The sequence below is a fragment of the Poecilia latipinna genome, unplaced genomic scaffold (assembly GCF_001443285.1).
Source record: "Poecilia latipinna isolate Pla-1442-1.1 unplaced genomic scaffold, P_latipinna-1.0 Scaffold132, whole genome shotgun sequence".
NCBI classification, from domain to species: Eukaryota; Metazoa; Chordata; class Actinopteri; order Cyprinodontiformes; family Poeciliidae; genus Poecilia; species Poecilia latipinna.
This window is the reverse complement of record NW_015112748.1, coordinates 245,886-259,673: the sequence shown is the minus strand read 5'-3', so window position 1 is coordinate 259,673 and position 13,788 is coordinate 245,886. Positions and strand designations below refer to the sequence as shown.

Sequence of the window (13,788 nt, the reverse complement as noted above, 5' to 3'; positions counted from 1 at the left end):
ACTCCTAAGTGATTATGTAGAGGCGGAGCAGCCCACCGCTGGGGTATGACTACGCTTGGGGGAGGGACAGGTAGATGGAGCGCTGACCCAGGAGGGCTTCTCCTTTACATTTAATGAGTAGGAGAGAATGATTACATCTGAGTGAAAGAGCAGGGTGGAGCTGGAGAGCAGAGGCACCAAATGATGGAGAAAGTCTGGATATATAGGCGGTTTCTCTGTGCCTGGAAATGTATCCCTCCGCATTGGACTCTTTCACAAACCTCAATGTGTTTTAATGGGATTTTACGTGACAAACCATTTCAAGGATCGACGGTGTCTATTGTTGTTGTGTTGCCATGATGTCAGAAAGACTCTGGAATACACAGTTTTCATGAGAGTTGGAAAGAGATGCATATTTGATAGCATACAGCCAAGGATAACCAAATCATTCCTCTCCTGACTTCAGAATACCTCATGTCTTCTTCAGTCTGTCTCCCAATGGCTGGAGATAAAGTAAAGCATTTGTTCCCCCCACCACTGTTGAATACTTTAGATTCTTTTTCACAAAGCCTTGTCTTGTTCAATGATGTATGTCACCCCACCAGACACAATCTATGAGATGTTGTGGATGCACTGCTACAGGAAGTAGTCAGGTCATGGGATGGACAGGACAGGAAATGCACTATGGGCCAAACCCTTTGCAGAGACATAGGGAGAGTGGGAAGAGACAAAAGCAAGAGAAAAAGAAAAGAAACTTGGTGGTCTGCTGTTTTTTTCACAAGAACATGCGCTGACATTCTCTCTTGAACCTTCTATGGAGCTCTTTTAACTGATCTTCCACGTGTGCAGCGGTGCATTCACATCCCTGCGTCAGCATGTAAGCGGTCTGCGTGATGTTTCATGTCAGGGGGAGCAGCCTGATAACACACAGCCACCTCAGCAAGGCTGCAACCCCTCCTGGCCCTCTTCTGTACTTGAAAAAGAGCCGAGTGAGGCAAACGAATCACACAGGCGAGGAGTGAAAACAACAGCCTGTCATGCCTTTGCACCACAGAGCCCCAAACGGGACTTCACTTCACTTCATACACACACACCCACCCACACATACGCACACACACACAGGCCCAACATTTTGTAGCCTTGAGGTGAATTGGTGTGTCTGAATGCGGCTGAGGGAACAAATCCCAGCCTGATCAGCACTTCCTGTCATTTTTTGCACCACGTCACTCGGCGACATTATTTAGAAATGGATAGAGAGCTTCGATGGAAGGATGTAATACTTTGTCTGTGAAAAGTATTTACTTTATGTCTCATTCTGCTAGTTAAAACATCAATCTTCAGTGTATTTTACTTGTATTTGGTGAAGTAGTGCATAACTCTGAATTGAAAGTTTCAGGTGTTTTGGGGTTGGCAACTGCTAATTTTGCACATGTAGAAACTAGGGGAGTTTTCTGGCCAATCAATCTATAAAACGTCACATGTGCCAATTCCAATTTGGACCAATAGTGATCAATTTTGTCTGAAAAGTCGCTAAATATAGCAGGAAAGTTGAGTGACTATTTTTAACTGCAAACCTGCAGCTGTAACCTGGAGGTTACATCTGCGTTTCAATCGGTTTTCAGACCTCTGCGGTGGTAGATAAGATTGTTGGATAAGATCAGTTTCTCATGCAAGTATCCACTGATAGCCGATCTCAGAAAAATTGAAGAAATCGGAACTGACTTATTGAAACTGACAGTCTTACCAATTCTTCTTTGGACAATACAACTTGGGAGACTCGTCACTTTTTCAAGTTGTGCCACAGATCATCAGTTGTATTTATGTCTGAACTTTGACTGGACCATTTTAACATTTGGACATGCTTCTGCTGGCTGTATGCTTTGGGTCACTGTCCTGCCAGAAACAGAAGCTCCATCTCAGTCTTGAGTCTTTTACAACCTCAGGCAGGTTTTATGGCAGAATTACATTAATCTCCACATTAACGAGAATTCTTGTCCCTGCCAAACAAAAGCATCCTCACGCCATCATCCTGCCAGCACTATATGTTACCATAGGGTGGCGTACAGAGAGATCTTCCATCACACAGAACCGTTTTCATGTTAGCCACGACATCACTTCTTATAGATTTTTTTTTCCTTTCAGTCTTCACTTAATGTCAGATTTGTAAATTGCACAACAGCTGTTGTGTTAACAAGCTGAGCTGTGGATCTGAACAGCTCCTCCAGAGTTACCATGGGCCTTTTGTATAGATGTTTTTGGTTGTAATAAAACAAAAACATTAGTTAGGGTGTGAATACTTTTTCAAAGCGCTGCATTTACTTGTTTCTTATCCTCTGTAAGCCTTAACCTGACAGCCAGAGTGCGTTTCCCAGACTGCCAGAGTGTTTCCCTTAACATGTTAGGTGGAATGTGTTAAATTGTCTCGGGATATTACTGATGTTGCTCGGGTCGTGGGAGGAAAGCTGTGTGTATCCCGAGTACAGGATACAAATTCCAAGATGGGCCTTTCTGAGCACCTGCTGCTTTCTCCTACTTTACACACCCACGCTGACATGTTCACAAAAAGACGGCCTCTTTGTCCTCATGATCTCTCCGAGGTCTGCAACAGGCCAGCAGGCTTCTTCCAGCAGTCCTCAATAACCATAGCAACAAATGACTGCCGTTGCATTGTTCTGCGGCTTTGTCAAGGCGCCGCAGAGGAAGCTGGACCGAGACTTGTTTGTAAGAGTACTGGTATTCGCTGTGCGTCGGTGAGTCATGAAGTGCTACACCTGTTCCCATCTCTGAGGAGAACACAGCTGGCCCCGTCTCTCAACACACACGCGCACACACACGTGCACACACACACACACTGTACGCAGTTCTCCAAACACAATTCTCCAATCTCCGCTGAGCAGAGGGAGTTCATGAAACATCTGCCCGGTAAACAGCACTGTTGTATCCACAGCAGGCTAACTTTGCTTTTAGCTGCGAGCTCACCCCTGTAATTATTCTCCGTAATGATCCACAGAGGCGCACTAACACATCCACTGAGGAGCGGTGCTCTGTTTAATTGCTGACATGCTGTACCTGGTTTCTGCATCCACCTCAGGTAGCATTGTGGAGAACCGAGATCAAGAGAAAGGAAGGAACCTTTCATGCCTACTAAACTCAGTCCTCAGGTTACGCTCCGGTAATGAGCGTGTGCGCCGCTTCCGAGCCGAGCTCGTGTGATGTGGAGGAAGAACACGCTCGGCTCATTTGCCAAAGTTGGTCTGAAGGCCAAGCCTCACCTGAGAGCACAGAGCGTGTGAGAGTTCCCGCTTCGTCTCTGTCTGCTGCAACGTTGGAGGAGGAGATTCGTCACCTAATTATCAGTTCAGCCACAACAAGTACCTTACCTAACATTGTTAATAGAGGTTTGCCTTTCAGTTCTTACAAAGAACGCCATGCTCACCGTCGCCCCTGGCCTTTGATGCTAATGAGTTTTCTCATCCCTTTGTGAACGTCGGGATGTTTTTTCTTCTTCTTCCTGACGCTGCATGCCTCTTTCCAGTCTGCTGAACACGGGATGATCAAGAGCGCAGACTGTAGGAGCTGCTCCAACCACGGCATTCTCTGTGATTTTACGACATGATCACATATGGCATGTGTCAGGAGTCTAAACCGTTCTGCTCTAGCGATGAGATCAATGAAGGCTAGTCTGTAACCAGTGTGTGTGTTTGTTCCTTTGCAGTGAAGGAGGACTGCGCTTCAGATGGCGAGGATGACGTGAGCACGGACGCCCTGGTGGAGGAGATGCTCCAGCAAGGAGACACGGCCATCATCTACCCAGAGGCCCCAGACGATTACCTCCAGCGCCAGGGCACCCCCGATGCCAGCGTCCATGACGAGAACGGTACCGGACATCACGCCGTAGACACTGTCCTAAGTCACACTTCACTGTTTGCACTGCTGAGCTCTCGCGCTGTTACAACATCTATCTAGTAATTACCCCCACTAGAGGGGATGGCTCTACCTGCTGCCTGTTACACCTCAGGTGTTAACTCCCCCCATTAGCACCAGCCTCTGACATCATTACAGCCTCTACGGCTCCTGGGCTTTTAACTTTTACCTGCTTCCTCTGAGGGGGACCAGAGGGGGGAGAGTGTCAGAAATGGCAACACCTGAGTAAATTTGTCACGTCCATGTGAGCTCTGACTCACAGCTACCTGGGTGATAATGTGTGTGCATTCCCAGCCACAGCTCTCACCTGTCCCCAGGAAGAGGTGGGGGGCTTAATATATCACTTGTTAACAAGGTAATACTTTACCTGTGTGGGAAGAGAACAACTTAAACCCTCTGTTGGTCTGGAGCTCAGGTGCAGGTGGGCGACGTGTTTACCAGCCTCATTTTTTCTTACACACACTCCTGATACACAATAGGCAATCACATGGTTACATCTCAAGAGTCTAAAACAGTCATTTATTTGCCTTGTGTCAGAATATGTGTAAATAACATGATGAGAAATCAAAGTGCAGCCAAGGACAGCAAACACCAGCTTTGATCTGCTTGGTTACCTGGCTGCTGTTTACCTGTAGGGGAGGATCTCTCAGTGATCGGCGTTACTGTGGCCGCTCATGCTCAACATCAAAGAGTTTCCCAACATGTGTTTTTAACCCCGTCTCCTCCTCCTATTCTCTTCTTTCATCCAGGAACCCCTGATTCGTTCTCCCAGCTGCTCACATGCCCGTACTGCGCGCGGGGCTACAAGCGCTACAGCTCCCTGAAGGAGCACATCAAGTACCGGCATGAGAAGACAGAGGAGAGCTTCAGCTGCCCAGAGTGCAGCTACAGCTTCGCATACCGCGCTCAGTTGGAGCGCCATATGAGCGTTCATAAGGGAGGACGGGATCAGGTAAAAAGTTCTGTTCTGCTCTTAGATGCTGAAAGCTAACTTTGTATTTTGTTTCCAAGGAGAGAATTTGTAGAAATATCTTCTAGTGGTGTTTTTTAAATAGTTTTCTAGGTTTTCTGAAAGCCACAATAAGTCACAGGATAGATTTAATGTTTTGCTTTCCTCAGTTATGAGTTAAACAATCCATTCAGCCCATGAGACAAAAATATACAGTATTGAGTTGATATTTTAACAATTTGAGAAAAAAAAAATTCTAAAATGTTCATGTTTAAAACTGTGAATAAAAGACTCAGTAAATAGTAAAACTAATTCAGACATGGTTGGACCAGTCCATGCATCAATCTAACATGGTCTTTAACATGACATGCTCATGTTTGGTTTTTATTAAATGCAATGCCAAAGAATCAATGTTCAGTGTAGATTATATTTGATCAAAGTATTTTAGGGATTTTATTTTACTTTTTCTACAACTGCAGGACCAGATTCTCAAAAAATACTTTAGAGACAGCAGAAATTTACAAAGTAGATCCTGAACTTTGTGTCATTATTGTCTGTCACTCTGTCTCCATTTATTTACTTATATTTCTACAAAGTACCAAAAAATAATTTACATGAACCCATTAAAAGGGATCTTGAAAGCTTTCCAGGAGAGCCCCTTGTTATACGACTCATACAATGGGACAACTGAAGAACTGCTTCCTGTCACACTTCAAAATAAGAGTCCCAATCATGAATCAGAGTTTCAAACTTAAGAACTCGCCTTCAGATCCAGATCTCCTGATAACTGCTTAAACTAAACCAGCAGCTGTCCTCTTTATTGTGAAATTTCCACGACATCCTCTTTTACCGGCAGCACAGCCACATATTTATAGGTGTATATATGCAGACACATTATAGGTTCCACCAGTTGTTGCTCATATCATTTACACCAGCACAAACAGCTGTTAAATACAGAAAATAGAGACCCCTCTGGTGCAGTGCCACTGTGCAGCACATGTAGTTCATATCCACTATGTTTCACTGCTGGTTATAAGTCAGAAACTTTACGACAGCAAAGTAACTGAAGATCCATTGTCTTGTGTGTTCACAGCAGGAGTTAGATGTCAGAGTCAAGCAATCTATGTAGAAATGTCTTTAAACCACTGGAGAGCTATTCTAAATTACAAAAAATAAAACAGAAGTTGGTTCTTTAAAAGCAAAACACAAAAAGGAAGAGCAGCTTACGATTATTTAACAAAACTTCCTGTAATGATTCATATGTTTATTTCATAAATGGCTGTAACATCTTCTGTAGGTGCTGCAGAAACAGGTTTCTAAAAAAAAAAAAAAAACTTGACATAAAAGCCTTCTGGTTTCCAAGCGCGACAAATAAACATGAACTTTTGCCCTTGATTGATTAACAGCATTGTGATGTGAATAATCAGAGTTCAAAGGTCACACTGTCATAGCCTGTGTGACTCAACGACCCCCTCACCTTTTATCTCGCAGAGGCACATCACGCAGTCCGGAGGCAACCGGAAATTCAAGTGCACCGAATGCGGCAAAGCATTCAAGTACAAGCACCATCTGAAGGAGCACCTCCGGATTCACAGTGGTGAGAACACAGGCCTGTCAAATAAGCATGCTATCTGTGTGTGTGTGCGTGTGTGTGTGTGTGTGTGTGAGCAGGTCATGTTCAATGTGCTGTCTCCATGCCTCTCTGCTAGCCACAGATGCTTCAATCTCGGTTGAAGCGAGCTTTATGTTTTATTTATGTTTTCCTGCGTTTAGATCTCCTTCATCATGTTTCGGTGTGTTGGTTCTCCTCCTTAATGTGCCGTAATCATGTTTCTTTTGGCATTATGGGACAGCAATTAGAGACGGGCATTTCCCAGTGGTGCCATTACACGAACGTTTAAGCATCATCGAAATGCATTAGAGCTTTTTCCTGCTGTACCGCTTATAGCCTAGCTTGCTCATTTAGCTTCATTCACTAATGGAAATTGTTCTCTTCCCCTCTTCCCCCCTCTACCCCCCCTCCCGGCCGACTCCGCTTTCTTCTCTCTGTTTCACAAACTGTGGCTTTATTCAGGAGAGAAACCCTATGAGTGCTCCCACTGCAAGAAGCGCTTCTCCCACTCAGGCTCGTACAGTTCCCACATCAGCAGTAAGAAGTGCATCAGCGTCATCTCAGTGAACAGCAGACAGCGCCTGGGGGGCAGCAGAAACCAGGCCCAGGGTTCACCACCGGGGCTGCCCACATCCCCTTCAGTCCACTGTGGACAGATCAGGGAGAAACTGGAGCACAGCAAGCCCCTCCAGGAGCAGCTGCCCCTCAACCAGATCAAGACAGAGCCTGTGGATTACGAGTACAAGCCAGCGGTAATAACGCCTCCGGCCATGGCCTCTATGAATGGCGGAGTGTTCAGCGGAGGTGCTGCTGCCCCTCTGCAGGGTACTGTACAGGCGGTGGTCCTGCCCACAGTGGGGTTGGTGTCCCCCATCAGCATCAACCTGGCAGACCTACAGAATGCCCTCAAGGTGGCAGTGGACGGTAACGTTATACGGCAGGTGCTGGAAAACAACGCCAAAGGTCAGGTGAACTCGGGCCTCACCACTCAAACGCTGCACCCCCCTCAGCAGCAGCTCATCTCAGCCATCAGTCTGCCAATTGTAGGGCAGGATGGGAATGCAAAACTTATTATAAATTACAGTCTGGACCCCAACCAGGGCCAGCTCACACCCCATAACCTAAAGAAAGAGCCAGTGTCTCCGGCTCAGAGTGCCGCTGACTCTATCAAGTCCCAGAAACTCCCCGAGGATCTTTCAGTCAGAGGCAGCAGGGACCAGCCACAGCAAAAAGAGGAAAAGACCACTACAACCTGTCTACTGTGTGAGAACTGTCCAGGGGGGCTGGAAGCACTCCACGCTCTCAAGCACTGCAAGAAAGAGGATCTCAGATTGAACGGAGCAGGTTTAGATAAATCTGAGGCCGTTGCTGCCTTGCTGTCAGACGGAGGACTCTGCAACCACCCCAAGAACCTCCTGTCCCTTCTCAAGGCCTATTTCGCCTTAAATGCAGAGCCCTCCAAGGACGAGCTGGTCAAGATCTCTGACTCAGTTAGTCTGCCGATCCATGTGGTAAAGAAGTGGTTTAGCAAAATGCAGCAGGGTCAGATATCCCTGGGCGCCCCAACACCCCCATCAGAAGAAGACTCCTGTGAAGCTCACAGTGTGGTATCACTGGTCCCAGGGAAGGACACAGCCACTATAAGCAGATCTGTGAGTCAGGATAGCCCCACAGAGGCTACGCCAGCAGAGGTCAACGGCAGTCACAGCTCACCGGCCTCGCCCTCGCCACTTAACCTTACAGCTGGCGGTTCCACCCAAGCCGACACCCCTGAGAGCACTGAGGGACCCCTGGACCTGTCGCTGCCAAAGCCAGCCAGAGAAGAAGCAGAGAGCATGGCGCTTGCAGCCCGAGTTTACCCCTCTGCTTCCTCCTGCCAGACCACTGAGGAGGAACCTCTGAACTTAACTTGCACAAAGAAGGACATGTCACCACTCTCAGCCATGGGGGGAAGCCCCCTCGCACTGTACGCCAACCAGCCAAGTGCCAAACCCCTTGATATTGTAACCACAATGCAATGCCTGCGAGCACTAACCAACAACAACAGCAAACAGACTATCCTGATCCCCCAGCTGGCTTACACATACACCACTACGGCTAACAGCCCTGCAGGGACAGAGACGCACGAAACCATCCACCTCAATGGAATCAAGGTGCGTACCCTTAAATAGCCCCCAGGCTTAATAAAAAAGTATTATAAGCTACACTGTGCTTAGAATGTTAACCACAATAAGCTAGTGGTTACCAAAGGAAATATATCATGTTTAAGTTGTAGTTCTTTAATTTCCTTGAAGACAAATTACATTTATTTAGACTCTTCTGTTCCTGTATGACTGCTGCATTATAAACATGTGACTTAGATATTGTCTATGTGGAATTTAGCAACTGCTAGAGTTCAAATTAGGTTTGAATATTATAAAACACAGTCAGTCGAGCCATGCAGTCCAGAGCTCTTCTCATTGTTCACAGCCACAAACATCCCAACACCAACAGGTGATGAAGTCTTTCAAAACTATCTACACCTCTTAACCTGCTTCACTAAGGGTACACAAATGAATTTCCCCAGATTTCCTTAATTTTGCAAAATTTAAAATCGTTCGATTCTTAGAATAGAAATTGATATTTTCTACCTCTGCAAAGGTCTGGACATCATCCACTGTCTGCTTTAGCTCTGCTGTGAGAGAGGTGACTGAAAGACACAATGTCACATCTGCATGTTCACGGTTAGCAGTGGTCGCCCTGCTGTTGCCAACTTAGCAACTTTGTCAATACACTTTGCTACAAATTTGCTATATTTTGCTATATTTAAGCAAAAAAAAAATCAACAAAAAAACCCAATAAGTATCAACCAAAAACCGGCAATCTGTTCTTTCACATTTTTTCTCATTACAACCATCTATCCATCGTCTACCACTGCACAATCCATGTAGGGGACACAGCAAATATGAGAGAAGATGTAAAACCTTTTGGCCAACAAGCAAATTATTATTAATGATGAAAAAAGGTATGAAGATCTTTACAAGAAACTACATATTGAAACTTTACAGAGCTTTCTAGCCCAGAGACTTAATGAGACCAGTCAGGATGGATATAAATGAGACTGTGTTTGCTGCCACTCAGAGGACACATACTACTCTTTGTTGCATACACCATATTGATCTGTTGAATCAGTTTGAAGGCAGCACCTCTGCCTGCTGCATTGATTTCCTGTTGTTGTATTATACTTTAGTGTTAAGTGGATTGGCATAGATCTGCCGTGTAAAACAGAACACAAACGACGCCAAACACCCTTTTGCTCCAGCGGAGGTTTTAGCTCCACCGGAACAGGAAGGACTTGTTGCTGTTGCTCAGACAGAGCCGTGACTAGCTGATGACTCAGCATCACTCCATGCAAAGTTTCACTGCTGATGTGAGAAAGAAAGGAAAACCAAAAGATAATCAGCATTTTAATGCCGATGTCTCATTTCGCAGGAGGAGAGACTGGAGCTGGGCTCAGAGGGATTCTCGGTCGTGGACGAGCAGAACGACTCTGACTCGGGCCCAGCGAGGAAGAAGATGAAGAAGACAGACAGCGGCATGTACGCCTGCGACCTGTGTGACAAGATCTTCCAAAAGAGCAGTTCGCTACTGAGACACAAATACGAACACACAGGTAAATGTGACAAAAAAAATGAATAAAAAATCACACACAGAGCACAAACCTAGCAAAAAACAAAGAGAAAAACAAAAGGTCCCTCAGAACCGGAACCCATCTCATCACCACTCACTGTTGTGCTTGGAAACATGAGTCAGAGTGCATGCGAAGGGGGATTTTGAGCTGGAAGAAGGGTGGACACCTCCATTCCAGCAGGTATTACTCAACACTCACAGAAGAGGTCTGAGAATTTATTTCCACCAACTCCCCACCTCTGCACTGCCAGTTTCTCATGTACGGCTCCGTGTGTTGCAAGAAGTGATCTCTGGTAGTGATTTGGAGCAGTAGAAGATGATGATTCCATGGCCAAGCACAGGTCAGCGCTCTCAGAGGCGTTTTCTTTTTCTTTATTACTCTGATACCTGGCTCTGAAGACCAGTTTTCAGCTCCAAGTGACCTCATCTTAGGTGAAACTAGCTGCTTGTGTTGAAATGTTCTCCTTAGATACACTGATGATGGAGCACGCTTTCAGCATTCAGGGTGTAGAAACATTTTACGCAACAATGCGGGGGACCTGAGGACTGTCTTTTGTTTTTCCACTCATCCCTCCATTTAGTAGGACATTTTTTCTTCTTAAATATGTTGGTGCATATTATATTTTTACGTATTTTGACTTGTTTGAGTGCTCAGATCAATTAGTAGTTTGACACGTAAATAAACCTCTACTTTATGTTTTCCCTTTCTTCAGACAGTTGTTATGATACATAACCGTGGCAACAATGTGGTTTTTTGGGGGAGTTTTTTTTTTTTCAAATGGGAGCAGCTGACTAGCAACTCAAGAACTAAAATGATACCTGAACTGTGATGACAAAGTTGAAAAGAAGTTCAATACATCATAATGAGCAAGAGTCACATCCCTTACTTCAACATCTCTCACCATACGGCCGGACTGAGTTAAAGATGAGCTGCAAAAGCAAATGAGGTGGATTAGCAGTGCAAAGTGAGACTGTCATACAGAAACAATCTTCAGTCAGAGGCCTCTTCAGACTCAGTGTGAAACTGACTGCTACCAGACAACCTTCCTACCCACATCGTCACCACCCACGACTTTTTGAAGACACTAGGATGATATGAGGCTCGACATTTAATTTCCCTGTGGGTCAAGTAAAGCATTACTGAGCTGAGTTGAGCTGAACATGTTGCATGTCTCAGAGAGGGCTTCCAGCTGAGCCATCAGCAGGTCTGCTGCTGCTTCTGTAACAGATCCATTAAAAACTTGAACTATTCCATTATTCAGACAATAACTTGACTGAGATTCAGCTGATTCATTTTTCAGCTACATTCTCTATAGGTTTAGTTGTTTAGCTTAACAGATGGGATATGAGAGGAAAATCACCGTCCTATGCAGTTTTCTGATATCTACTGGTAAAAAATATCAAGACTTGGGACAAAAACTTTGGTGTTTTTTACTGATAAGGATTCCATGGAGTAAAACTTACATATCAACAGTATTTCAGGCGGCTTGTTCTAGATAGTGGACACAGAATGACCACAACAGGTAAAGGTAACGGTAAAGTAGCACCACCGGAGGGCGACAAAGTGCTTCCAGTAGGATCATTGGCTTGTGTTGAATGCACATCATTCAGCTTCAGTGTGAGTGCAGAAGCAGTTTGGGGCAAATTAGAGACAATTTTAAAGTAACGCATGTTTTTAATGATCTGAACATGTTGACGCAGATTTTATATTCTCTCGGCAGGGAAGCGACCTCATGAGTGCGGCATCTGCAGCAAGGCCTTCAAACACAAACACCACCTGATCGAACACATGCGCCTCCACTCGGGGGAGAAGCCGTACCAGTGCGACAAGTGCGGCAAGCGCTTCTCCCACTCGGGCTCCTACTCCCAGCACATGAACCACCGCTACTCCTACTGCAAGAAGGAGACGCAGAGCCAGGCAGGAGGACGGGAGAGCCCCGCAGAGGAGGACGGCGAGGTCCCCGCAGAGCGGCAGAGGCAGGACACGGCGCCCTCCCTACTGGACTCAGACGAGCGAGGGAGCAGCACCAGAGAGGACGAAGAGAGCGAGGAGGAGGAGGAGGGCGTGGTGGACATGAACGACATCCAGGTGGTGCAGATAGAGGACGAGGAGGAAGAGGACAAAGAGGAGAGGAAGGAGGAGCAGATGGAGACGGAGAGAGAGGATGGAACATTAGAGACGGAGGAGAAAGAGGAAGTCGACACGAGGCAGGAGGAGACGCGGCGAGGCGTTCAGGAGGAGGAAGAAACCGACGCCGATAAAGACAAGGTGACGGATAAGGAGGGAGGTGCAGCCGAGGAGGTGGATGGGGAGGTCCAAGAGGAGAGCAGAGGCGAAACGAACCGGAGCGGGGGTTCTCAGGACGAGGAGGAGACGCCGGAGGAGAAAGCAGACACAGACTGAAGCAGGAAGTAGGCTTCTCCTTGCGACACAATCAGACTCCCTCCTCGCCCCGCGCCGAGGATCAGCGTCTGCTCACTCTGACACTTCACTACTGTGTAGAAATCCAGGTGTGCCTGAAAAAATACTAGTGACTTTTCCCCACAGGAGAACGTCTCCCTCTGTTTGAAGAACCATTTGTAAAACAGAAAGACGAAGAAGAAGAAGAAGAAGAAGAAGAAGAAGAAGAAGAAGAAGAAGAGGAGGAATTTTAACGAACGAAAGACATGCATTATACAGACTTTGGAAGCTAGAGCCGACACGTTTTAGATAATGTTTTATTACTAAAACACCTTGGGTCCTTTCTTTTTATCAGTGTTACTAATTTTATCACTCATATTTTAACCTTTAAAAGCTGTACAGTTGGGAGATATTTCTATATCTTTTTATTGCCAATGAACAAAAAAAAGTCAGTATTTTGTTAAGTTGGAAGAAAAAAAAATAGACAAATCCTGTGCACTACAAGTGGCTCGGTTTACCTACAGGCTGAGTTTGTTGAACCCGTCAGTATTATCGCGCTACGCCATCACACCGTTTAGCATTACAGTTCAGATTTCTGTTGTTGGGGTCAGACTGAGAGCCTTAAGGAGAGAAACGTCTGAGAGCTAACGCGTTTTAGAACCAGGCAGTATTGATGTTCTTTATTTCTGTTAGTCAAGCTTGGCCGAATCATGATCAATTCCATTTCTGAGTGATAAAAAGTGAGCGTCACCAGAGAGGGTTGGATGGATGGATGTGGAAAATACCTGTATCAACTTCCAGACTGCATAAGAACCCTCAACTAAATCCACCACTAAAAACCACTAATGAACATTTTTGGTCTTGTTAGAATCTGGACACTAAAACAGTTTAGAACATAACCTCCCAAAAACTGCATTCTGTCTCTTATTATTTTACTGTTCTTACACATACATGTGCAAGCAAATCTAGGCGATGCTAGCCACATTTATGTTAGCTCAACTTATCATGGTTTCAAATAGCCAACTAGTCGTTCACGAAAAGGAAACTGAAAAGCCAAAACGTCTGCCTTTTTACTCACCACCTCTGATCTCATCCACAAACTTAGAGCCTTATGCAAAAATAATTGTGAAAAAAATAAATAAATCAAATGAGAAAGCATGCATATCAGAAGTGCCATTGAACTTTGCTGTTGAAGCTTCCAGCTAACGCCGGGTCCCGATCAAACAATAAACCGAAACACTGTTGCAGACAGAG

General features: G+C 45.5%; 1 protein-coding gene across 1 annotated transcript in view; it reads left to right on the top strand.

Moving 5' to 3' along the window:
* zeb1b (zinc finger E-box binding homeobox 1b) overlaps nucleotides 1-13,574 on the top strand; it is a 59,518-nt gene extending 45,944 nt beyond the window's left edge. The window contains exons 3-8 of the mRNA XM_015028651.1: nucleotides 3,695-3,856; nucleotides 4,653-4,855; nucleotides 6,344-6,449; nucleotides 6,927-8,617; nucleotides 9,936-10,116; nucleotides 11,855-13,574. Of these exons, the coding sequence (XP_014884137.1) occupies nucleotides 3,695-3,856; nucleotides 4,653-4,855; nucleotides 6,344-6,449; nucleotides 6,927-8,617; nucleotides 9,936-10,116; nucleotides 11,855-12,537 (3,026 nt within the window). The 3' untranslated portion in view covers nucleotides 12,538-13,574. The remainder of the gene's footprint in view (nucleotides 1-3,694; nucleotides 3,857-4,652; nucleotides 4,856-6,343; nucleotides 6,450-6,926; nucleotides 8,618-9,935; nucleotides 10,117-11,854) is intronic.
* Nucleotides 13,575-13,788: the final 214 nt, after the last annotated feature.